At 45.0% G+C, this 26,600-nt stretch overlaps 1 protein-coding gene across 2 annotated transcripts in view; it reads right to left on the bottom strand.

The window, feature by feature from the left end:
- Positions 1-26,600, bottom strand: part of LRRC2 (leucine rich repeat containing 2) — a 440,208-nt gene that overhangs the window by 116,386 nt on the left and 297,222 nt on the right. For both annotated transcript variants that reach the window (XM_088470067.1, XM_088470066.1), the window contains one exon: positions 21,703-21,839. In XM_088470067.1, coding sequence (XP_088326193.1) covers positions 21,703-21,839 — 137 coding nt within the window. The remainder of the gene's footprint in view (positions 1-21,702; positions 21,840-26,600) is intronic.

Raw genomic sequence — 26,600 nt, forward strand, 5'->3', positions numbered from 1 at the left:
CCGTCTGGGTGTAACTTTGCCCATTGATCTCATATAGGCCAGCAGAGCAAAGTCCATACTCCAGGACTCTGGAGACAGTTCTGGAACTCAGGGCAATATAATACTGGCAGAGTTGGGACTCAGAACTCTAATTCCTGGCCTGGGGAAGCCAATACACTGGGACTGCTCTGACACAAGACCTGGAGCTGGAATCCGGTTAGGAACTCAGGCACTGAAGGACTAGGATTGGAAATAAAGGCTTACCAATCACCCTAGTGGACAAGCCTGTACTCTACACACTGACCACAGCCCTAGAACCAGCACCACTTACTCAGAACTAGCCCCAGATGGTAACATACAGCATGGGGAAACCAATACTCAGCCAGCAAGATAGTATAACCGCTAACCTGAAGGACCCGCAGTGAGTTGGCTGATATACTGCAGAGGATCGGAGAATATGCTGGTACACAAGGTCCACGTAGTACAGGTGCCGGAGGCACAGAGGTGGGCTCCATGGGAGTGGAAACTGCAAATGTTCACAGCGGCAGTTGGTAGTAACCCACAGATTATTTAATAGTAGAATTGGGGATGCTGAGGATAGGTGTATACAGCAGCACCTGGATATAGCAGTAGATGGAGTATGCCAGCATATGAACGCAAGTACTGGAGTCCACTGGAGACACCTGAAACAGGAGACATTAAATACTAGAATGATCCCTGGAGGAATGAAGTTGTTCTGGCAATGGTTCAGCTCCAGGTGTAGGTTTAAATTAGGGGTGAGCGGGTTCGGATTTCTGAAATCCGAACCCCCCCGAGCCCCCCCGATCCGAGTCCGATCCGAGTCAGGCTCGACTTTTCCCGCCTGACTCGGATTCTGAAATCGAGGCAAAACGTCATCTTCCCGCCTTCCGAGTCTCGCGGGTTTTGGATCCTATATAAGGTACCCACGTCGGCGCCATTTTCTCACTCGGCTGTGGACAGTGAAGAGGGAGGGTGGGAGTTAGGGCTGTGTAGTGTAGTGTAGTGTAGTGCTGCTGTTGTCCACTACTTCAAAGTCCATAGGGGCTGGCTGTGTTGTGCTGTGCTGCTGTTGTTAATAGGGGCTGTGTCCACTACTTCAAAGTCCATAGGGGCTGGCTGGACTGTGTTGTGCAGTCAGTTCTCCATAGGGGCTGTGTCCACTCCAAAGTCCTGTGCAGTGTCCCAGTCCTAAAGAGGTGCTGTAGTGTTGTCCAGGGGGTGCTCTGTCCATCAGGGGTGCTCCCCCCAAGTGCTAAAAATATAATATATTTTCTGTGTTTGTGAATTGTGTGCGCAGTAGCCGCACGTGCATCAACAAAGTAGTGCCAAGCGTGCGCCTGTGTCATAAGTAAAGGGCCGGCTGGCTTGACCGTTAAAGGGTGCTGTAACCCCCGAAAGTACACTCCAGTCCAAACCAAAAAAAAATTATTTTCTGTGTTTGTGAATTGTGTGCGCAGTAGCCGCACGTGCATCAACAAAGTAGTGCCAAGCGTGCGCCTGTGTCATAAGTAAAGGGCCGGCTGGCTTGACCGTTAAGGGTGCTGTAACCCCCGAAAGTACACTCCAGTCCAAACCAAAAAAAAAATTATTTTCTGTGTTTGTGAATTGTGTGCGCAGTAGCCGCACGTGCATCAACAAAGTAGTGCCAAGCGTGCGCCTGTGTCATAAGTAAAGGGCCGGCTGGCTTGACCGTTAAGGGTGCTGTAACCCCCGAAAGTACACTCCAGTCCAAACCAAAAAAAAAATTATTTTCTGTGTTTGTGAATTGTGTGCGCAGTAGCCGCACGTGCATCAACACAGTAGTGCCAAGCGTGCGCCTGTGTCATAAGTAAAGGGCCGGCTGGCTTGACCGTTAAGGGTGCTGTAACCCCCGAAAGTACACTCCAGTCCAAACCAAAAAAAAAATTATTTTCTGTGTTTGTGAATTGTGTGCGCAGTAGCCGCACGTGCATCAACAAAGTAGTGCCAAGCGTGCGCCTGTGTCATAAGTAAAGGGCCGGCTGGCTTGACCGTTAAGGGTGCTGTAACCCCCGAAAGTACACTCCAGTCCAAACCAAAAAAAAAATTATTTTCTGTGTTTGTGAATTGTGTGCGCAGTAGCCGCACGTGCATCAACAAAGTAGTGCCAAGCGTGCGCCTGTGTCATAAGTAAAGGGCCAGCTGGCTTGACCGTTAAGGGTGCTGTAACCCCCGAAAGTACACTCCAGTCCAAACCCAAAAAAAATTATTTTCTGTGTTTGTGAATTGTGTGCGCAGTAGCCGCACGTGCATCAACAAAGTAGTGCCAAGCGTGCACCTGTGTCATAAGTAAAGGGCCGGCTGGCTTGACCGTTAAGGGTGCTGTAACCCCCGAAAGTACACTCCAGTCCAAACCAAAAAAAAATTATTTTCTGTGTTTGTGAATTGTGTGCGCAGTAGCCGCACGTGCATCAACAAAGTAGTGCCAAGCGTGCGCCTGTGTCATAAGTAAAGGGCCGGCTGGCTTGACCGTTAAAGGGTGCTGTAACCCCCAAAGTACACTCCAGTCCAAACCAAAAAAAAAAATATTTTCTGTGTTTGTGAATTGTGTGCGCAGTAGCCGCACGTGCATCAACAAAGTAGTGCCAAGCGTGCGCCTGTGTCATAAGTAAAGGGCCGGCTGGCTTGACCGTTAAAGGGTGCTGTAACCCCCGAAAGTACACTCCAGTCCAAACCAAAAAAAAATTATTTTCTGTGTTTGTGAATTGTGTGCGCAGTAGCCGCACGTGCATCAACAAAGTAGTGCCAAGCGTGCGCCTGTGTCATAAGTAAAGGGCCGGCTGGCTTGACCGTTAAGGGTGCTGTAACCCCCGAAAGTACACTCCAGTCCAAACCAAAAAAAATATTATTTTCTGTGTTTGTGAATTGTGTGCGCAGTAGCCGCACGTGCATCAACAAAGTAGTGCCAAGCGTGCGCCTGTGTCATAAGTAAAGGGCCGGCTGGCTTGACCGTTAAAGGGTGCTGTAACCCCCGAAAGTACACTCCAGTCCAAACCAAAAAAAAATTATTTTCTGTGTTTGTGAATTGTGTGCGCAGTAGCCGCACGTGCATCAACAAAGTAGTGCCAAGCGTGCGCCTGTGTCATAAGTAAAGGGCCGGCTGGCTTGACCGTTAAAGGGTGCTGTAACCCCCAAAGTACACTCCAGTCCAAACCAAAAAAAATATTATTTTCTGTGTTTGTGAATTGTGTGCGCAGTAGCCGCACGTGCATCAACAAAGTAGTGCCAAGCGTGCGCCTGTGTCATAAGTAAAGGGCCGGCTGGCTTGACCGTTAAAGGGTGCTGTAACCCCCAAAGTACACTCCAGTCCAAACCAAAAAAAATATTTTCTGTGTTTGTGAATTGTGTGCGCAGTAGCCGCACGTGCATCAACAAAGTAGTGCCAAGCGTGCGCCTGTGTCATAAGTAAAGGGCCGGCTGGCTTGACCGTTAAGGGTGCTGTAACCCCCGAAAGTACACTCCAGTCCAAACCAAAAAAAAATAATTTTCTGTGTTTGTGAATTGTGTGCGCAGTAGCCGCACGTGCATCAACAAAGTAGTGCCAAGCGTGCGCCTGTGTCATAAGTAAAGGGCCGGCTGGCTTGACCGTTAAAGGGTGCTGTAACCCACAAAGTACACTCCAGTCCAAACCAAAAAAAAAATTATTTTCTGTGTTTAGCCGCACGTATATATCAAATCGATATAACATAAATGGAGGACCAAACTTTCTCCGATAAAAATAAAATAGAGAAAGATCAAGAACCACTTCCTCCTAGTGCTGAAGCTGCTGCCACTAGTCATGACATAGACGATAACATGCCATCAACGTCGTCTGCCAAGGCCGATGCCCAATGTCATAGTAGAGGGCACATACAATCCCAAATGGCAAAGTTCAGGAAAATGACCTTGAAAAAGACATTTAAATCAGCTGAAGAGAAACGTAAACTTGCCAATATGCCATTTACGACACGGAGTGGCAAGGAACGGCTAAGGTCGATCCCTAGTATGTTCATGACTAGTGGTTCAGCTTCACATGACGATGGAAGCCCTCCTCCCACTAAAAAAATCAAAAGAGTTAAGCTGGCAAAAGCACAGCGAAGAACTGTGCTTTCTAAGAAGATATCACAAATCCCCAAGGAGAGTCCAAGTGTGGTGGTGGTTGCGATGCCTGACCTTCCCAGCACTGGACGGGAAGAGGTGGCTCTTTCCACCATTTGCACGCCCCCTGCAAGTGCTGAAAGGAGCACCCACAGTCCACTTGCTGATATGCAAATTGAAGATGTCACTGTTGAAGTACAACAGGATGAGGATACTGGTGTAGCTGGCGCTGAGGAGGAAGTTGGCGAGGAGGATTCTGATGGTGATGTGGTTTGTTTAAATCAGGCTCCGGGGGAGACAGTTGTTGTCCGTGGGATGAAAAAGCCCATCACGGTCATGCCTGGGCAGAAGACCAAACATTCCACCTCTTTGGTCTGGCAATATTTCTATCCAAATCCGGACAACAACTGTCTTGCCATATGTACCATATGTAAAGGTGAAATAAGTAGGGGTAGGGACGTCAACCACCTAGGAACATCCTCCCTTATACGGCACCTGCAGCGCGTTCATAAAAAGTTACTGTCAAGTTCAGAAACTTTGGCTAAGACCGTAAGCAGTCCAGGGACACCTAAATCCCGTTGTCCTGTTGTATCCAAGCGCCTGCAAACCACACCGTCAACTCCCTCCTCGTCAATTTCCTCCTTAGTCAGGATCGGAAGTAGTCCTGCAGGCCATGTCACTGGCATGACTGACTCTCCTATCCGGGATTCCTCTGGAGGATCCTGCATTGCTACGCCTACTGCTGCCGCTGCTGCTGTTGCTGCTGCTGGGAGTCGTTCATCATCCCAGAGAGGAAGTAGGAACACCACTACTTTTACTAAACAATTGACCCTCCAACAGTCCTTAGCGAGGAGGATGAAGTACGACAGCAGTCATCCTGAAGCAAAACGTATAACTGAGGCCTTGACTGCTATGTTGGTGTTAGACGTGCGTCCGGTATCCGCCATTAGTGCAGTGGGATTTAGACAATTGATGGAGGTAGTGTGTCCCCGGTTCCAAATCCCGTCTAGATTCCACTTCACTAGGCAGGCGATACCGAGACTGTACAGAAACGTCAGAAAAAGTGTACTCAGTGTCCTGAAAAATGCCGTTGTACACAATGTCCACTTAACCACGGACATGTGGACAAGTGGAACAGGGCAGACTAAGGACTATATGACTGTGACAGCCCACTGGGTAGATGTATCACCTTACGCAGCAACAGCAGCAGCGTCACCAGTAGCAGCATCTCAGAAACGCCAGCTCGTTACAAGGCAGGCTACGCTGTCTATCACCGGTTTCAGTAAGAGGCACACCGCCGACAACCTCTTAGAGAAACTGAGGGAAATCATCGCCCAGTGGCTTACCCCACTTAGACTCTCCTGGGGATTTGTGATATCTGACAACGCCACCAATATTGTGCGGGCATTACATCTGGGCAAATTCCAGCACGTCCCATGTTTTGCTCACACAATAAACTTGGTGGTGCAGAATTTTCTGAAAAGCAACAGGGGCGTGCAGGAGACGCTTTGGGTGGCCCGAAAAATTTCTGGCCACTTTCGCCATTCAGCGACTGCGTGCCGAAGACTGGAGCGCCAGCAAACACTCTTGAACCTGCCCCGCCATCACCTGAAGCAAGAGGTTGTGACGCGGTGGAACTCAACCCTCTATATGCTTCAGAGGATGGAGGAGCAGCAAAAGGCCATACAAGCCTATACATCCACCTATGACATAGGCAAAGGAGGGGGTATGCACCTGACTCAAGCGCAGTGGAGAATGATTTCCGTGTTGTGCAAGGTTCTCCAGCCCTTCGAACTTGCCACACGTGAAGTCAGTTCAGACACTGCCAGCTTGAGTCAGGTCATTCCCCTCATCAGGCTTTTGCAGAAGCAGCTGGAGAAAGTGAAGGAGGAGCTAAGACGGAGCGATTCCGCTCGGCATGTGGGACTTGTGGATGAAGCCCTTCATTCGCTTTGCCAGGATTCCAGGGTGGTCAATCTGTTGAAATCAGACCACTACGTTTTGGCCACCGTGCTCGATCCTAGGTTTAAAGCCTATGTGGTGTCTCTCTTTCCGGCCGACACAAGCCTGCAGAGGTGCAAAGACCTGCTGGTGAACACACTGTCAGCTGAAGCGGAACGTGACACGTCAACGGCTCCTTCTTCATTTTCTCCTGCAACTGGGGCTGCCAGGAAAAAACTTAGGTATCCTAAGCAACCCGCTGGCGGTGATGCAGGGCAGGCAGGACCAAGTTTGGACATCTGGTCCGGACTGAAGGACCTGGCAACAATTTCTGACATGTCTACTGTCACTGCATATGATACTGTCACCATTGACAGAATGGTGGAGGATTACATCGGTGACAGCATCCAAGTAGGCATGTACTGGCAGGAAAAAGAGGCAATTTGGAGGCCCCTGTACAAACTGGCTCTATTTTACCTGAGTTGCCCCCCCTCCAGTGTGTACTCCGAAAGAGTGTTTAGTGCAGCCGGGAACCTTGTCAGCGAAAGGCGTAGGAGGTTGCTTCCACAGAATGTGGAGAAGATGATGTTCATCAAAATGAATTATCAGCTCTTCCAGGGAGACCAGCCTCCAGAACGTACAGAGGGACCTGTGGTGGTGGATTCCAGTGGGGACGAGTTAATACTCTGTGAGGATGAGGATGTACACAACACTGAAGAGGGTGAGGAATCGGTGGATGAGGAGGATGAGGACGACATCTTGCCTCCGTAGAGCCAGTTTGTGCAGGGCCAGATTAATTGCCAGCTTGTTTTGTGGGGGCCCAAACGAACCAATCATTTCAGCCACAGTCGTGTGGCAGACCCTGGCGCTGAAATGATTGCTTTGTTAAAGTGTGCATGTCCTGTTTATACAACATAAGGGTGGGTGGGAGGGCCCAAGGACAATTCCATCGTGCACCTATTTTTTTTCTTTGCATTATGTACTGTTTGGGGCCTAGTTTTTCAAACTGCCATCCTGTCTGCCACTGCAGTGTCACTCCTAGATGGGTCACGTGTTTGTGCCGCCCACTCGTGTCGCTTAGCATAGTAATCCAGCTACCTCGGTGCAACCTTTTGGACATAAAAACACTATTGTGAGGTGTGAGGTGTTCAGAATAGACTGGAAATTAGTGGAAATTAAGGTTATTGAGGTTAATAATAGCAAAGGAGCAGAAAAACCCACAAATTCTGTGATTTTAGCTGTTTTTATGCTTTTTTAAAAAAAAATACAGATCCAAAACACAAAACCCAGAACCCAAAACACGGAAGGGTGGTTTTGGCAAAACCAATCCAGATCCAAAACACAAAGAAAGATCCAGATCCAAAACCAAAACACAAAACACGAAAAGTGGCCGGTGCACACCCCTAGTTTAAATAGGGAGTGGTTCAGTCTAATAAACCACATGAGCACTCATGTGAATCAGCTAATGATTTGTTTACCTTGGGAAATCTCAGAGGTGCTTTGTAAGCAGAAATGTATGATCGTCTGAGCTTAAAGCACGTCATCTTCTTGAAAAGATGGACTCCCAGACTGTATGTTTGATTAAATCACCTACTACATGAAGCTGTAATTTCTGTCTGTTCCACTTTGTGGGCCTAATTCAGCATGGATCGCAATTGCAACCACGTACGCAGATCGGTCGATGGTGGGTACTGCACATGCGTATGCACTGTAGTGTACGTGCATGAGATAGCATTGCGATAGCCCTGCGATCAGGCACGCAGATAGAAAACCATCACAGAGTGAGTGACGGGGCATCAGCATTTGGGGGTGGTGACGTGGGAGTGGTCGGAGAAACGCAGACGTGCCAGTCCATTTGAACGCCGTTACTTGGCCGTACATAAATTAGCCACTGCGACAGCATATGCAGCTTCAGTACTCACTGCGTGCGATGAGAGTTGTAATTTCTGAGACAGGGCAGGGCTGCTGTAATTGTGCGGGGCCAATGTTACTCGATGGTACCGATGTATACGCTGGTTTGCAAGGTCTTACGGATGTGAGATAGCTGTAGTGAGTGGCTCTATGCTGGCTTTGTGATTACAAACATTAGCATATTTTTGCAGTTTATATGCGTGCGTAATTGCAGCTGCGATCGCAGTAGCGATCCATTTTGAAACAGGCCCTGTATCCACTAAGAAATTCTGGACTTTATCCACCCGTATCTTTCATTAAACTGCCATCCTCCTATCTATATGCCATTGCTCTTCCACTCTATTTCACTGGCATCAAATACCATCTTGTTTTACCAGTAAGAAATGTATCTGTATACTAAACTGGCATATGACTACTTATAAGGGGCACTTACACCAATCTGCTTAAATTAAATCCTGTGCCATATGTTAATAGCAGAAGCTAGGAATTTGCTCTAACCAAGATAGATAGATAGATAGATAGATAGATAGATAGATAGATAGATAGATAGATATCCCTGAAGAGGAGAGCAGCAGGTCCCCTCCTGCTGCTCCCGGGAAGCTGCCCAGGAATGTCGATAAGTATGACTAAATTAGGCAAAAAAGCAGCTCACAATTACTGAATTTATTAATTTCTTTGACATTTTTCAGCAAATTTGCAATTGATGTGACATTCAAACCAAAAGCAAACCTTCAGCCGTATTATGCGAAAACAAAACTATGACAATGAAAAAAAAAACAATACCAAAACCGTGGTTCTCTCTTTTTCTATATATAAACCTAAATGCACACACATACTGCTTAAAGTAAAATCCTGTAGCAGTTCTAACAGAGATATAATGTTGATGAGGAAAAATAAATACAATACAGTACAAATTCCAAGTATTAGATTGTACATGAATGAGAGAGACCTATCACCTGATATCTACCAGGATAAGAAATTCAAGGAGAAACTGAAAATGTGGCTGTAATTCAGTCAACGATCTCAGACGGCATCGTAAAGGTTTACGAGACCATCAGAACTGTGAGACTGAACCGTACACTCAGTCATCAATCTCTCCCTATCTCAATAGCATTTTTTTATGGAAGATGCAGAGCAGGTCTAGGATTTTAAGCTTGTAAAATTTTTATTGAGGAATTGTAAGAAAGAAAAGGGGTTTTACAACATGAAATTGGTAAGTAGAGAGAAGAGAGACTTGTTTTATGATACAGTATGATGGCTAGTCTGTTTGCTATTTTTCAGAAGTCAAGAGAAAAGTAGACTATTAAGAGCTCAATACATGAGATAATATATCCGCAGACTTGCCACTAAATTAAGCTGTATGTGGCAGGAGATATCATTTATACAAGTGTTTTATATATATATATATCCTGAAATCTACCAGGGTAGCACAGATGCTGTAATGGTTAGCATTACTGCCACACAGAGCCGTAACTAGACTTTTTGGTGCCCTGTTCCAGAGAGAGCATTGGCGCCCCCCTCCCCATTTTTTAAATAGGAATATAAGATAGTGCATCTGAAAAAGGGCCATGGCCTCATGGGGAAGGGCCCGGGAAGAGATAGGGGAGGCCAGGAGATGCTGGGGATAAAAGAAGAGGAAGCTGCAAGTGAGAATGATAATAAACAGGAAAATTGATAGGACCAAACAGCACCCCCTGCCCTGCGGTGCCCTTTGCCATGTCACAGGCTGCACTACCCTAGTTACGGCCCTGCTGCCACTGTGTTCAATTCCCACTACGGCCCTACCTGTGTGGATTTGGTATATTCGCCCAGTATATACGATTTCCTCCCACACTCCAACAATATACTGGTAGGTTAATTGGCTCCCCCTACTATGTAAGTATGTGTGTGTTCATGTAGTAGGGAATATAGATTGTACGCTCCACTGTAGCAGGGACTGATGTGAATGGACAAATATTCTCTATAAAGTGCTGCGGAATATGTATGCACTATATAAATAAAAATATATAGGTGTTACTTTAATGATCTTGCGTAAGCAAATCATCTGTTATCCTATATTTGTAGATAGATAAATAGATAGATAGATAGATAGATAGATAGATAGATAGATAGATAGATAGATAGACAGTGGTGACAGTGGGAATTTTATTTAGAAGTGTTGCTGCGTAAAATTTGGAGCTGTTATAAAAAAGCTAAGAAGTCAGCATATTCACCTTTCCCAGGATGAGATCCAAGACTGTGTCTGCCCTCCCTGTTGATATTGGGTTCCTCTAGACCATGTAAATCAACTCTAAAAGTAAATGATGTGTTTGGCTGGTTTGAATATGTGTGCAGGGCCGACTCCAGGTGCTGCCGCGCCCTGTGCAAATTCCGGTCTGCGGTGCCCGGTAACCCTGCGTGCGGCGAAGCTGCGTGCTTCCGAAAGGGTGTGTGGCCTAATTACCATAGGTCAAACCCCCTTAGTGATGTATTTGGGGGCGTGCCTGTATAGCATGCCTCCCGTTTAACATCAGGCTGGGGGCAAGCCCAGCACTCCTTCAGTAGGTCGCCGGGATTGTTTTGCGATTACGCCTGCAAAGAGGATCCATTTGCAATGTGAGTGACAGGAAATCACAGTTTGCGGGAGGTAACGGGGGTGGCTAGGCAAATGCAGGTGTGTCATGGGCATGCATAAATTAGACATTGCGAACTCCTTCGCAGCATGAGATGTGGTATATGTTCAGGAAGCCGGTGGACACAATGCCAACCGCCGGCTTCCAGACTACTTAATCCCGGCGACGGTTAAATGACAGGCGTCTAAATATAGACGCGTGTCATTTTACAGACCAATCGAAGGGATGCCGGGTGCCGGGTGCGGACAGCCATGGGGGCTGGGTTAGGTTTAGGGCTCCCGGCAGGCCCGGATTTCCCACAAGGCAGTACAGGCGGCTGCCTAGGGCCCGGTGGTCCTGCCTGTCAAACACAGCCGGCAAGTGCAAATGAAAAATAAAAAACTATTCTAATTTCCAACAGCCGCGGGACCTGCACTGAATGGGCAGGGAAGGGTAAGGCAGGGTGGGGAAGGACATACAAGTTGTTGCCATAGAAGGAAGGCAATATGTGGCCACCGCACTTTCTGTTCCAGGGGGAAGTGGAACGGCTGCCCTCTGACCTCTCCTGCTGGCCGGGTGCACTGCTCACTTCATGGACTAGAGGATAAAGGTACAGTAGCAATGAAAGTGCCTCCCAGGCAGAAGCTGTCTGCTGGTGATCATTGCCCCTGGGATTCCGGTGAAATGCTGTGAGGATCGTGGCTGCTGCCTTGTTATACACTGCAGTCAGAGCACTTCCTGGACACCTCTGCTCCACCTCCTCCCCGTGCTGTTACAGTAACATTGTAAGTGTTTGTATACCCCCTCTCCTAGTGTGTATGATCCTATCACCCCCTGTCTCTGTCCACCCCTGTGTTCATAGGTATCTGTGTGTCTCTGTTGGTGTTCCTGACTTCCTCTGCAGTGCCCTAAAATGCACTTCTATTTCCCCAACTGTCTTTGTTACCACCCCTCCCTCTTGTAATTGTATCCTGGGAGGTTAATGTGTGTTTTCTAGGACTTTATCTATCTGTCTGTCTGTCTATCTATCTATCATACTGTGAGTGTGTGTGTGCATGTGTAATATATATATATATATATATATATATATATATTAGGGGTGTGCACCGGCCCCTTTTCGTGTTTTGGTTTTGGATCTGGATTTTTCTTCGTGTTTTGGATATGGATTGGTTTTGCCAAAACCACCCTTCCGTGTTTTGGGTTCTGGGTTTTGTGTTTTGGATCTGTATTTTTTTTTAAAAAAGCATAAAAACAGCTAAAATCACAGAATTTGTGGGTTTTCTGCTCCTATGCTATTATTAACCTCAATAACCTTAATTTCCACTCATTTACAGTCTATTCTGAACACCTCACACCTCACAATAGTGTTTTTATGTCCAAAAGGTTGCACCGAGGTAGCTGGATGACTATGCTAAGCGACACGAGTGGGCGGCACAAACACGTGGTCCATCTAGGAGTGACACTGCAGTGGCAGACAGGATAGCAGTTTGAAAAACTAGGCCCCAAACAGTACATAATGCAAAGAAAAAAAAGAGGTGCAAGATGGAATTGTCCTTGGGCCCTCCCACCCACCCTTATGTTGTATAAACAGGACATGCACACTTTAACAAACCAATCATTTCAGCGCCAGGGTCTGCCACACGACTGTGGCTGAAATGATTGGTTCGTTTGGGCCCCCACAAAACAAGCTGGCAATTAATCTGTCCCTGCACAAACTGGCTCTACGGAGGCAAGATGTCATCCTCATCCTCCTCATCCACCGATTCCTCACTCTCTTCAGTGTTGTGTACATCCTCATCCTCACAGAGTATTAATTCGTCCCCGCTGGAATCCACAACCACAGGTCCCTCTGTACGTTCTGGAGGCTGGTCTCCCTGGAATAGTTGATAATTCATTTTTATGAACATCATCTTCTCCACATTTTGTGAAAGCAACCTCCTACGCCTTTCGCTGACAAGGTTCCCGGCTGCACTAAACACTCTTTCAGAGTACACACTGGAGGGGGGGCAACTCAGGTAAAATAGAGCCAGTTTGTACAGGGGCCTCCAAATTGCCTCTTTTTCCTGCCAGTACAGGTATGGACTGTCTGACATGCCTACTTGGATGCTGTCACCGATGTAATCCTTTAACAGACAGACGCATGCTTGTCGCTGCTGCTTTGAGGATGCAGGAGCGGCTGCAGCCCACACAATTCACAAAGACAGAAAAAAAAAGAAGAATTTTTTTATTGTTTGTGGAGTGCATTTTGAGGGTTACACCACCCGTTAACAGACAGACGCACGCTTGTCTCTGCTGCTTTGAGGATGCAGGTGCGGCCTCTGTGCATACATTTCACACACAAACACAGAAAAAAAGAAGATTATTTTATTTTGGGTGGAGCGCACTTTGGGGGTAACACCATCCTTTAACAGACAGACGCACGCTTGTCGCTGCTTCTTTGAGGACAGTATCATATGCAGTGACAGTAGACTTTTCAGAAATTGTTGGCACATCCTTCAGTCCGGACCAGATGTCCAAACTGGCCCTTGACTTATGACACAGGCGCACGCTTGGCGCTACTACTGTGTTGCTACATCGCACATAAGTCACAAACACAGAAAAAAAATTGTTTTTTATTTTTGGAGCACTTTGGGGGTTACACCACCCTTTAACAGACTTATGGGACACAGGCGCATGCTTGGCGCTGCTCCTTTGTTGATGCACGTGCAGCTACAGTGCACACAATTCACAAAGACAGAAACATTTTTTTTTTTTTTTTGTGGAGCGCACTTGGAGGGTTACACCACCCTTTAACAGACAGACGCACGCTTGTTGCTGCTGCTTTTAGGATGCAGGTGCGGCTACAGCCCACACAATTCACAATGACAGAAAAAAAAGAAGAATTTTTTTATTTTTTGTGGAGCACACTTTGAGGGTTACACCACCCTTTAACAGACAGACGCACATTTGTCGCTGCTGCTTTGAGGATGCAGGTGTGGCTACTGTGCATACATTTCACACATAAAGACAGAAAAAAAGAAGATTATTTTATTTTGGTTGGAGTGCACTTTGGGGGTTACACCACCCTTTAACAGACAGACGCACGCTTGTCGCTGCTGCTTTGAGGATGCAGGTGCGGCTACAGCCCACACAATTCACAAAGACAGAAAAAAAAAGAAGAATTTTTTCATTGTTTTTGGAGCACACTTTGAGGGTTACACCACCCTTTAACAGACAGACGCACGCTTGTCACTGCTGCTTTGAGGATGCAGGTGCAGCTACATCCCACACATTTTACAAAGACAGAAAAAAAAAGAATTTTTTATTTTGTTTGGAGTGCACTTTGGGGGTTACAGCACCCTTTAACGGACAAGCCAGCCAGCCCTTTACTTATGATACAGGCGCACGCAGTCGCTGAATGGCAAAAGTGGCCAGAAATTTTTCAGGGCACCCAAAGCGTCTCCTGCACGCCCCTGTCGCTTTTTAGAAAATTCTGCACCACCAAGTTTATTGTGTGAGCAAAACATGGGACGTGCTGGAATTTGCCCAGATGTAATGCCCACACAATATTGGTGGCGTTGTCAGATATCACAAATCCCCAGGAGAGTCTAAGTGGGGTAAGCCACTGGGCGATGATTTCCCTCAGTTTCTCTAAGAGGTTGTCGGCGGTGTGCCTCTTTCTGAAACCAGTGATACACAGCGTAGCCTGCTTTGAAACGAGCTGGCATTTCTAAGATGCTGCTACTGGTGACGCTGCTGTTGTTGCTGCGTAAGATGATACATTTACCCAGTTGGCTGTCACAGTCATATAGTCCTTAGTCTGCCCTGTTCCACTTGTCCAAATGTCCGTGGTTAAGTGGACATTGGGTACAACCGCATTTTTCAGGACACTGAGGACACTTTTTCTGATGTTTCTGTACAGTCTCGGTATCGCCTGCCTAGTGAAGTGGAATCTAGACGGGATTTGGAACCGGGGACACACTACCTCCATCAATTGTCTAAATCCCACTGCACCAATGGCGGATACTGGACGCACGTCTAACACCAACATAGCAGTCAAGGCCTCAGTTATACGTTTTGCTTCAGGATGACTGCTGTCGTACTTCATCCTCCTCGCTAAGGACTGTTGGAGGGTCAATTGTTTAGTAAAAGTAGTGGTGTTCCTTCTTCCTCTCTGGGATGATGAACAACTCCCAGCAGCAGCAACAGCACTAGGAGGAAGTGGTTCTTGATCTTTCCCTATTTTATTTTTATCGGAGAAAGTTTGGTCCTCCATTTATCTTATATTTATATATACGTGCGGCTTAGGCGCACACAAACGCAGAAAATAATTTTTTATTTTTGTTGGAGACTAGTGCACTTTGTGGGTTATACCACCCTTTAAGAAATGACCCAGCCAGCCCTTTACTTATGGGACACAGGCGCATGCTTGGCGCTGCTCCTTTGTTGATGCACGTGCAGCCACAGTGCACACAATTCACAAACACAGAAAATATTTTTTTATTTGGTTTGGAGTGCACTTTGGGGGTTACAGCACCCTTTAACGGTCAAGCCAGCCGGCCCTTTACTTATGACACAGGCGCACGCTTGGCGCTACTTTGTTGATGCACGTGCGGCTACTGCGCACACAATTCACAAACACAAAAATATATATATATTTATTTTTTTGGAGTGCAATTAGGGGGTTACATCACCCTTTAACGGTCAAGCCAGCCGGCCCTTTACTTATGACACAGGCGCACGCTTGGCACTACTTTGTTGATGCACGTGCGGGTACTGCGCACACAATTCACAAACACAGAAAAAATATTTATTTTTTTGCACTTGGGGGGAGCAACCCTGATGGACAGAGCACCCCCTGGACAACACTACAGCACCCCTTTAGGACTGGGACACTGCACAGGACTTTGGAGTGGACACAGCCCCTATGGACAACTGACTGCACAACACAGTCCAGCCAGCCCCTATGGACTTTGGAGGAGTGGACACAGCCCCTATGGACAATAGCAGCACAGCACAACACAGCCTGCCCCTATGGACTTTGGAGGAGTGGACACAGCCCCTATGGACAACAGCAGCACAGCACAACACAGCCAGCCCCTGTGGACTTTGGAGGAGTGGACACAGCCCCTATGGACAACAGCAGCACAGCGCAGCACAGCACAGCACAACACTACACTGCACTACACTACACTACACAGCCCAGCCAGCCCTAACTCTCACCCTCCCTCTTCACTGTCCACAGCCGAGTGAGAAAATGGCGCCAACGCGGGTACCTTATATAGAATCCAAAACCCGCGAGACCCGGAAGGCAGGATGATGACGTTTTGCCTTGATTTCAGTCGAGCCTGACTCAGATCGGCCTCGGATCGGGTGAGCTCGGGGAGTTCGGATTTCAGAAATCCGAACCCGCTCACCCCTAATATATATATATATATATATATATATATATAAATCCAATAAAAAGATCGGCACTCAGAGTGATTGAAGATGCAAATAGAAATGTATTAAATACGGTCTACAGCCGTTTCTGAGCCGAAGCCCCGTCTTCAGGACCACAATACAAACAGAAACAAACACATGAAATGACCACATAACCCCCCATATGTACCTTACCACCAGCCGGCGCGTGTCTCCAGCCGTCCATCAGGAACCACCCGCCGGAAGCACGTGACCGTCACACTTCCGGAAACTGCAGCCGATGTCGTCATGGGGACCGCAAAATGCGTTCCACAGACCAGAGAGCCTGCGTTCCACAGTCGTGGACAGCTCGTCATTTTGCATTTTGCGGTCCCCATGCCGACGTCGGCTGCAGTTTCCGGAAGTGTGACGGTCACGTGCTTCCGGCGGGTGGTTCCTGATGGACGGCTGGAGACATGCGCCGGCTGGTGGTAAGGTACATATGGGGGGTTATGTGGTCATTTCATGTGTTTGTTTCTGTTTGTATTGTGGTCCTGAAGACGGGGCTTCGGCCCAGAAACGGCTGTAGACCGTATTTAATACATTTCTATTTGCATCTTCAATCACTCTGAGTGCCGATCTTTTTATTGGATTTCTGTGGATGGATTTGATTGTGCACCGGAGGCAGCTGTGTTGGTGTTGGGAGTGCCGGTAGATTGTGGACTATATATATATATATATATATATATATATATATAGTGTATGTGTGTATATATTATACTGTGTGTGTGTATGTATTTTTATTAAGACTAGGCACTAGGGAAGGAGGTTTGGTTTAGGCACCAGGAAGGGAGGGTTAGGGTTAAGATACTGATCAACTGGTGTCAGTATCCTAACCCCGGCATCCCCTGTCAAATCCATGTGTGTGTGTATGTATATGTAAGTGTCCTGACGAAAGTGTTGATGCCCTGAAATGTATGTGACATATTTATGGAGCCCATCGAGTGTTGTGTTCTTTTGGACTGCTTGGATTATAGCCTACATTAGCACCTGGGCCAGTTGCGCAGTGAAAGCGCTGAGTGCCAGCAGTTTTGGGACTATATGTATATATATATATATATCTATATCATCCCCGGGCGGCACTCTGGTCGACTTCCAAAATTATTCTCATGACCATCTTGTTAATATCAACATTTCAGAACTAGTTTATTTGGTTCTATCGTCAGGATGCCGCCCGTGGATGATATATTATTTTTTCCCTCGGAGGGTTCAAGTGGAAGGCACCAGGTTGCAATTAATATTCACAAGCAAAGGAGTGCCAGCTCATTGCAGATACAGGAGATATATATATATATATATATATATATATATATATGTATATATATATATAAAAATAAATGTGTGTCTCTTTTTATATCTGTATATAATTTTTATTTGCTAATTATGTTATAATTTATTTACCATTTTTTTTAACAATTTAACTTTTTATTTAATCATTTTTTTGTAGAACCCGGTGGAAGCTATAGTCAAGGCTTCCAGTGCATTCAGCAAGTGTGATCATCAGAGCGGGGCTTCGCATGTGCAGAAGGTACTATACCTGGCGGCCAAGGCTATGGCAAAGGTTATGGACAGTTCCTAAGCCCAGGAATCAGGTCCTGGTTGTTAAACAGATAAATTGTCACTGACTGTGTTTTAAATGCGAGCCCGATCATGTATGCCAGGACTGCCCAAGCCGGGATGAGCCAATGGACAATAGTATGGGTAAATCAGCTCAACCTGTTGTCAGCATGTTTGTAGGAAATACCTCCCCGGCAGAAAGAAGGCCAGGAGGTATGAGCTTTGGTGGATACAGGGAGTGAACTGTCTATTATTTCGGCTAACCTAGTTCCAAGAGGGCCTGACCAAGGTTTACCCTTGGCAAAGGTGTTGTGTATCCATGCAGATGTGGAAGAATACTCAAGTAAAATTTCTGAAATAGTAGCTGCGGTAGCTCCTAGGTCTTCCTATCCTTTGATTTTGGGCCGCGATTATCTGCTGTTACAGGAGTTTGATTGCTTGGCACGACAGCGGAAGAGACCCAACGGTTGGGGTTCCCATAGAAATGGAAACCATGATAAGCTAGAGTACTGTATCTGTAAAACCCTTCTTGGCTGGTGAACAGCAAAAAGAAAGTGATTTAGAGGCTAAATGGTCATCCATTTATAAAAAATTTTTCTTACAGGACTTTGCTCGAGATCAGCAGAATGATGAAAATCTCATAAATGCATTTGAGAATGTTGTAATGGTAAATGGTAAAACTGCCTTGCCACCTGTAGGCACACCATATTTTGTGTTAAAGAATGATTTGTTGTACCGGGTTGCTTATCTGCAAGGAAATAAATAGACCAGTAGCCAGTCCCAAAAAAACACAAGCAGTTGGTGCTGAGGGCAGCTCATATGCAATTGTGGGGTGGTCATTTAGGAGAGGAGAAAATTTTCCAACTAATTCAGTTAAGGTTCTTTTGGCCGGGCATCCATGCTGCAGTGAAAAAGTATTGCCAGGAATTCCCAGTGTGCCAAAAGACAGCACTCCAGCAAGAGTTTAGGGCACCCTTGGTTCGCTTAACTGGTGATGCTATATACATGTTTGGGAATCCTAAAAGAGGTCTTGACTGACCAGGGTACACCTTTTATGTTCAAGTTAATGAAAGATCTGTGCCATCTGTTGGGGGTTGAAAGAATTAACACCTCAGTGTATCATCCACAAACAGATGGATTGGTAGAACCCTTTAATTTAAGATTTAAACAGATGGTAAGGCGGGCGGTATCCCATTATAAGAGAGACTGGGACCTGCTCTTACCCTATCTAATGTTTGCAATTTGGGAGGTACCCCAATCATCTATGGGGTTACTCATTTATGGTAGACAACCTAGAGGAATCTTAAATCTCTTAAAGGAAGGGTGGGAGCAGCAACCATCCCAAAATTTAACATTGTTCAATTTGTGTCTCAACTTTATGGCCGCTTAAGGCAAATTGAGCCACTTGTAAAAGAGCATATGAACTTGCTTCAACAACGTCAGAAGCGTAATTATGATGATTAGATCATAGAGGCAGTGGGACCTGTTAATTACAAAGTGCACCAGGAGGGTAGAAGGAAAGAGGTACAGATCTATCATGTTAACTTGTTAAGGCCTTGGATCAGAGTACCAGTCAACCCTTTCTTTTGGCCAAAAAAATTCCCAATTGTCAGGTGCCCATTGAAGCCTCATTGAGTTTCAGCCAAAAGCAAGAAGTTATAGGCCTGGTAGCGTGAAACCAGGATGTTTTATCTGACATCTTTGAAAAACCCAAATAATACAGCATGATATTGTTACGTGATAAAACAAAGGCCTTATCACATTCCCGAGGCTAAACAGGCTCCGGTAAAATGAGAGGTAGAGGAGATGCTGGGGTTATAGAGGAATCAAACAGTGAGTGGAATAATCTGATTGTGCTGGTATCGAAGCCTTCGGATATTATAAGGTTTTGCAATGACTTTAGGAAACTGAATAAGGTCTCACAGACTGATGCCTACCCTATGCCTCGGGTTTATGAACTGGTAGAGAACTTGGCGAAAAGCCAATACTTAACCACTCTTGACTTGACAAAAGGGTACTGGCAGATACCCTTAACTGCTGCTGCCAATGCAAAAACATCCTTCACTATACCAGAGGGACTGTTCCAGTTTAAAATTGTGCTCTTTGGTTTACATGACTTGCAGCCTTCCAGGGAGCCATGAACAAATTCCTTAGGCCTCATCAGGAGTATGCAGCGGCTTACCTCGATGACATCATCTTCAGCTCAGATTGGAAGACTCACCTTCCAAAGATAGAGGCAGTTCTGCAATCATTTGACTACCACGGCCCTGACCATCCCCCATGTGGGAGCGGGTTAATGGCAGCGGAATGGACATCTGGCCACATACATTATATATTTGCCATTCAGCAATGGCACTAGATGAGCACTTATTTACCTGGTAGTACTGTATCAAGTACTACATTTATTATGATAATGCTATACGTATTGTACTATATTATTTTCTATGGTTATATTTATATATATTTTTATTTTTGGTGGAAGGCAAGTAATGGGCCTGATTCATAGGTGCATGCTATGTTGATGTCGCACGCAAGCGGCCGATGAATAATAGGGGTGGCTAGCCAGGACGTGGGCCTTTCTTGGGTGTGTTGCGGTCAGTAACTGTATCTGTTGCCGCAGTTGCACTAATTTTGGCGGCCATGTTCACATGGGCATTCTGCATAGGGCAGGTGCAATGTTCGAAGGTGTGACCGATGTGCAACCAATGGTATGTCTTAAAATCCAAAGAGGTGGGTTAGAACCACGGCCGGTGTTTCTGTATGAATCCCATTGGCCACAGCATTAGCATAAAAATGCAGTCATGCTGCAGAAAAAGATGCTGCTGCGGCTGCATTAGCGTGCACCTCTGAATCAGATGCAGTGGACCTGATTGAGAGTTCAATGCTATTGCCACCGCAACTGCGATTCCCTATGCAGCTTCTTTGTGAAAGTATGCAAATGATGCAGCCGCTGGGATATTTATCAAGACGCCCATCTGCGTCTTTGCAAATCCAAGCATCTGCAAACAAGGACGTTGCATCAGTCACAGATCACCCAATGTCAGCAGTCCTGAGTAATTCTATGGTCATGTAATATGGCCACGGGAACCGAGACATCAGAGCCATGAATATGGAATCACAGACACAGGATGTGGCATGCTCCGAAACAGTAGTGACAGGCCTGCATTTATAGCCAAAACCCACCCATTACTACCCCCCAAACATTCCCTGACTGTCAATCATACTGCAAATTCTCTCTGTGAGCGACTACAGTAATGGACTTTGATGCATACGCAGTGCGGCTGATAATCACTCATCTGTGAAAACATCGGCATAGTGAACAACTCTGAATCAAACCCAATGTCTTTTATATCTTGTATTTTGTATTTAAAAAGATAAAAATAAAACACTATTTAAAATAAAACAAAACAGTGATTCACTCAGGGACCAAATAGAGAGCACAATAATTCACACTAAGGGGCTGGTACAGAGTTATTCATAAATTGGCCAAAGTTTCTGCAAGCAGATATGTGTATGACTTTGTATCTGCAAAATATCCAATCACTATATACGAAGTAATCATCATCATTGTGAATTTTGCGCTTGCCCTCTAGTACTGTAGGTGCAAAAAATATGCATCCTAGCAGGCGTATACATGTACAGTATGTCTAATCTGCATAAACTGCATTTGTGTGAACACACTTTTACTGTAATATTCTTTCGTTAAACCACCTATTCCCTACCCCATTCCGTCTGTCTAGTCTTAAGGTGTACCATGTATTTGTAAGCAATTGTTATTATGATTCTATGTACAGCTTTGCAAGGTATATTGGTGTTTTAAAATTATTATTATTATTATTATTATTATTATTATAAAAATGGGATGAATGTGGAACAGATAATAACGAGTTATGTCAGCAGAACGAAATACTCCTCTCAGAATTATGTTACAGTGGTTCATGAAATTTGTGGAACCACTAAAATAAATCAAAATTTAGAAAATTAAAATGAATGAATGAAAAATGTAAAATGATCATCAAATTATATAGCAACTGGTTCGTTTATCACTAAATATAAAAAAAAAATCACATGATTAATTGATATTATTATACACAGCCATTGTCATTTCATCAACACATTTACAATGTACTGTACATTATAATTTAAAGAGAGACAATAAATGTCCTACCTCAAAAGGTAACTCAGTGAGTTCTAAATTCCCAGATACATCCAACTTTTCAAGGTTTTCACAATCTCCCAGCTCAGGTGGTATGGTTTTCAGATTATTGAAACTAACATTGAGTTCTCTCAAATGTCTCAGACACCCTGTCAAATAGAGAACACATAAATCATTTACTGCCATCCATCGCATAAGGTAGCAGTATCTTGCTTTGAATAGATGAGCTTAGATTTGTTGACTAGTTTCAACCAAAGAACATAGGCTGAGCAAGAAAAAAAAGTAGCACACACGTGTGGTGGTGTGGTGATATAAATAAGTAATGAATAAAAAAGACAAAAGCAGAAATTTCCCAATTATATACTTGCTCAAAAGTCAATTAAAAAAAAAAAGCAATTGAGCTTATAGTGCCATTACAATACTATGTTGAGTGGATGACTCCAATATGTTCACGTGGAAAAATTACCAAAGAACAGTTTTTTTGGCACATGGCAGGTGATTTTCACCTTCAAAATGCACGCAATACGAGGCAGTTTACAGTACCCTAAATTACATGTAGTTTAGTCCAAACCCCAATGCACTTTAGGGCCAATGCCTGGTAAAACTGGATGAAAAATATCCAGTTTTGTGCTACATTATGCAAGAACCAATACTACACATCATCGGGCTCAGTCCTCTAGGTACATACTGTATATATAATGTCACAGTATATAGAGTGTTGGTTGGTTCTTAATGCACAGAGAGCAATTTTATCTTCAATCTCTGCAGTACATTTGGATTGCACACTGTTCTAATCAGGACACTGCAGAGTTCACAGACAGAAGGAAACTCAGATGAATAATAATTCTGTCAATGTCCCAATATTTATGCACCTGACTGTAGATGATAGGCTACCCCTAAGTACAGTAGGTTGGGTATCACTAGGTGCATGTGAGCAGTTAAATAAGAGGAGAGAGCTATTTATTATTAATATTTATAAATTTTTAATGTCCTGACAGGCAGGGCCTCCAAGACTTTTGAAAGTACGGGAGCTTAGCCCACTCATTCAGTACACACCTATGGTGCACACTGCTGCAAAAAGTGGTCCTGACACCCTGGTAGCCAATCCCCCCATCCTCTCTGCACCCCTGCTAAAATCAATATAACAGAAGCATCATGCACTCAAGCGCCATGTAATTTGAATGCAAATGGTGCGGTGATCGGCGCCATTTGCTTCACTGCTGTGATACTCTCTGCTGTGGGTGTGCTGTGTTCATCTGAGGGCTGGGCTGTCCATACAGGGGGGCTGTGTTGTGTCTATTCAGGGGCTAGGCTGTGTCCATCCACAGCTGTGCTCCATCCAGGGGCTCTACTGTTCCATCCAGGGGGCTGTTTTGTGTCCATCCAGGCGCTAGGCTGTGTCCATCCTGTGCTCCATCCAGGGGCTGTATTGTTCCATCCAGGGGGGCTGTGTTGTGCCCATCCAGGGGCTAGGATGTATCCATCCAGGGGCTAGGCTGTGTCCAGCCAGTGCTGTGCTCTGGCCAGAGGCTGTACTGTTCCATCCAGAGGGACTGTGTTCATCCAGGGGGCATGTGTTTTGTTCATCCAGGGACTAGGCTGTGTCCATCCAGGGTTGTGCTCCATCCAGGGGCTGTATTATTCCATCCAGGGGCTGTACTGTTTCATCTAGGGGGCTGTGCTCCATCCAGGGGCTGTATTGTTCCATTCAGCTGTGCTGTTGTGTCCATCCAAGGGCTGTGTCCATCCACTTCCTGACCTCTGTCACACACTGGTGCTGCAGTGAGTCTGCAGGCCATAGCCCACTGTGTTCAACAGCTTTGAATAAGCAGCACTGTGACTGTGTCCGTTGGTTGTAAAAAACTCCAGCCTAAATTAAAAAAGTGTAAAAAATAATGCAGTTTAAAAAAAGTAAAAAATATATATATATTTGGTAAATGCTGGTTTGATGTTGTACTGTTCCATCCAGTGGTGCTGTGTCCATCCATTCCCTGTCCTGTCACACACTGGTGCTGCAGTGAGTATGCAGGCCATATTCAACAACTTCAAGTAAGCACTGTGACTCCAAGCAGTGTCAGTTTGTTGTAAAAAAAACAGTTTAAAAAAGTTTTTCAAAATATTCATTTGGTTCTATATTGTTTGCTACTGGTACTGTTCTGTGTGCTGTACCCCAGTGAGTTTGTTCAACTAAAATCTAAAAAGCCTTTTGAATCCTTGCAGCGTGAGTTGAGCTGCAAATTTAAAAATGGATAAGGATCAGTTTAGAGAAGAGCAGCAACCAAATACTTTAGCTGCAGCTGCTGCCACCAGTCATGACAATATTAGTCCTTCAATGTCATCTACTAAAGCTGATGCCCAAGGGCATAAAGGGTTTAAGTCAGGGCACCTAAAATCAAAGAACCAATATTTTACAGAGGTAAGAAAAAAACACCTCTAATAAAGAGAATGTACTGTATAGTGCAGAAACACATAAAATTGTCAATATGCCATTCACCGCACAAAGTGGTAAGGAAAGGCTAATGCCTTGCCCTTTATTTATAACTGGTGGTTCTGCAACTGTCAATGATGTATCTTCTTCTGCCTCTCATGATGATGTAAAACCTTTTCACTCTAGAAGAGGTGTAAAAAAAATAAAAACCACTAAGGCACAGGAACCAACTGTGTGCTCAGAAATGTCACAACTTCCAGAGGAGAGTCTAAGGGGTAAATTTAATAAATTGAGAGTTTTTAGAAGTGGAGATGTTGCCCATAGCAACCAATCAGTTCTAGCTATTATCTTCTAGAACAGGGGTGGGGAACCTTTTTTCTGCTGAGGGCCATTTTGATATATACAACATTATATGCAGGCCAGGTGATGTCATACAGGGGTGGGGTCACAAATGTCGGTGATTACAGCAATGTCCAGAGCATGTAAGGGCAGCAGTGTGACCATCTGAAGCATCCTTAGGACTCTCCAGGTGGCACTACTGCATAGATTATGGCTGCAGGGTGCCATTCTAGGCACCCTACTAGCCAGATGAGGCTAGAAGAAAAATGCTCTGAGTGCCAGACCAAATGATTTGCGGGCCTTATATGGCCCCCGGGCCTGAGGTACCACATCCCTGTTCTAGAAGCTGTTAGTTAAATGTTAAGTAGAATCTGATTGGTTGATATGGGCAACAACTCTGGCTTCTAAAAACTGTCACTTTAGTAAATTTACCCCTATGTGTGTCTGTGGGTGCAATGTGTAAGTCTGACCTTTCCAATACTGTACTCAAAGAGGAGCCTCCATTCACCTTTTGTGCACTCTCTGCAAATGTGGGGATGAGCAGCACATATCAATATGCTGAGGTAAAAATTGAGGATGCTCATGTGGAAGTGTACCAGGATGAGAAGGATATTTATGTAGCTGACACCAGTGCTAATATGAATGTTGATGAGGATGTTGTTGATCAGGTTGTTTGTGTAAGTCAGGCACCAGTGGAAACAGTTGTTGCCCATGATAACAAGAAGGCCATTGTCATGCCTGGATGAAAAAATACACCTCTTATGTGTGGAATTCTTTCTACCCAAATCCAAACAACAATTATCAAGCCATCAGCAGCATTTGCAAAGCCACAATAAGTAGAGGTAGGCACCTTAACCATCTAGGAACCTCCTCCCTGTTGCATAATTTGCAGCATGTGCATGAAAAGTTTTTGGGAAAGCCAGAAACTTTGGCTAAATAAGTAACAACAAGCAGTCCAGCGTCAGCTAGCTCTCTTCTCTTTGCTAGATCCAAGCACCTGCCATCTCCACCACCAACACCTTCATCAACAATATCCTAAATCCTGATCGGAGGTAGTTCTGCATCCAGGATAAGACTAAGTGACTCCTCCCCTATCCAGGATTCCTCAGAAGAATCCTTGAGTGCTAGAACTACTGATTCTGCTGCTGCTGGGGGAGGGTCTTCAACCCAAAAAGGGACCAAGAAGACTACTACTAGTAGTAGTTTTAAAAAAACAATTGACTGTTAAACAATTCTTTGATAGAGGAGGCAAGTATGACAGCTGTCACTCAGTTGCACAGTGGATCACTGACACCATGATGGCTGTGCTAGTTTTAGATGGTGAAATAATAGAAAGTGAGGATGATAGTGTGGAGGAAGTGCAAAAGGAGGATGATGGGGATATTTGTGTCCTACCTAATGCTAATGAGGATGTTGACGATGAGGATGTTGTTTGTGTAAATCAGCCACAAAAGGCAGCAGATCTTGCTCGTGATAAAAAGAAAGCCATTGTCATGCCGGTAGATAAGACCAGAAAAGCCATCTCTTGGGTGTGGATTTTAACCCAGATCCTGACAACATGTGTGAAGGCATCTGTACCATTTGTGAAGCCAAAGTTAGTAGAGGTAGTGACATTAACTATCTAGGCACCTCTTCCCCATTACATCATTTGCAGCGAGTTCATACAATTTATTTAACAAAATTATAATAATTTGTAAATTAATAACAAGCAGTCCAGTATCAGCTACCAGCAGTTTGGACCAGAAGATGCAATCTCCACCACCAACACCCTCAGCATCAACATCCTCCTTAATAATTGGAGGTAGTCCTTCCAAAAAAATGTTTTAAGACTTCAGCCACAAAAGTGTCAGCCCTTGTTGCTGAAATGCTTGGTCTGTTAAACTGTGCATGTCCTTTTTAATATCTAACATAATAGTGATTGGAAGGGCCCAATGACAATTCCATCTTGCACTTCTTTTCTTTGCATTTTGCACTATTTGTGACATTGCTGTGTGGTAATGTTTCACAGATGTCCTATAATTTTTAAACTGCCGTGAGTTTGTGCTGCTGCTCTGTCGCTTACTTTAGCCAGCCAGCTCGCTGCAGTCTTTGGCCTATACTGGTGAAAAGTAGTGAAAACAATATTGTGAGCTGAGAGGTAGTT

The sequence above is a fragment of the Taudactylus pleione genome, unplaced genomic scaffold (assembly GCF_031769625.1).
Source record: "Taudactylus pleione unplaced genomic scaffold, aTauple2 ptg000095l, whole genome shotgun sequence".
NCBI classification, from domain to species: domain Eukaryota; kingdom Metazoa; phylum Chordata; class Amphibia; order Anura; family Myobatrachidae; genus Taudactylus; species Taudactylus pleione.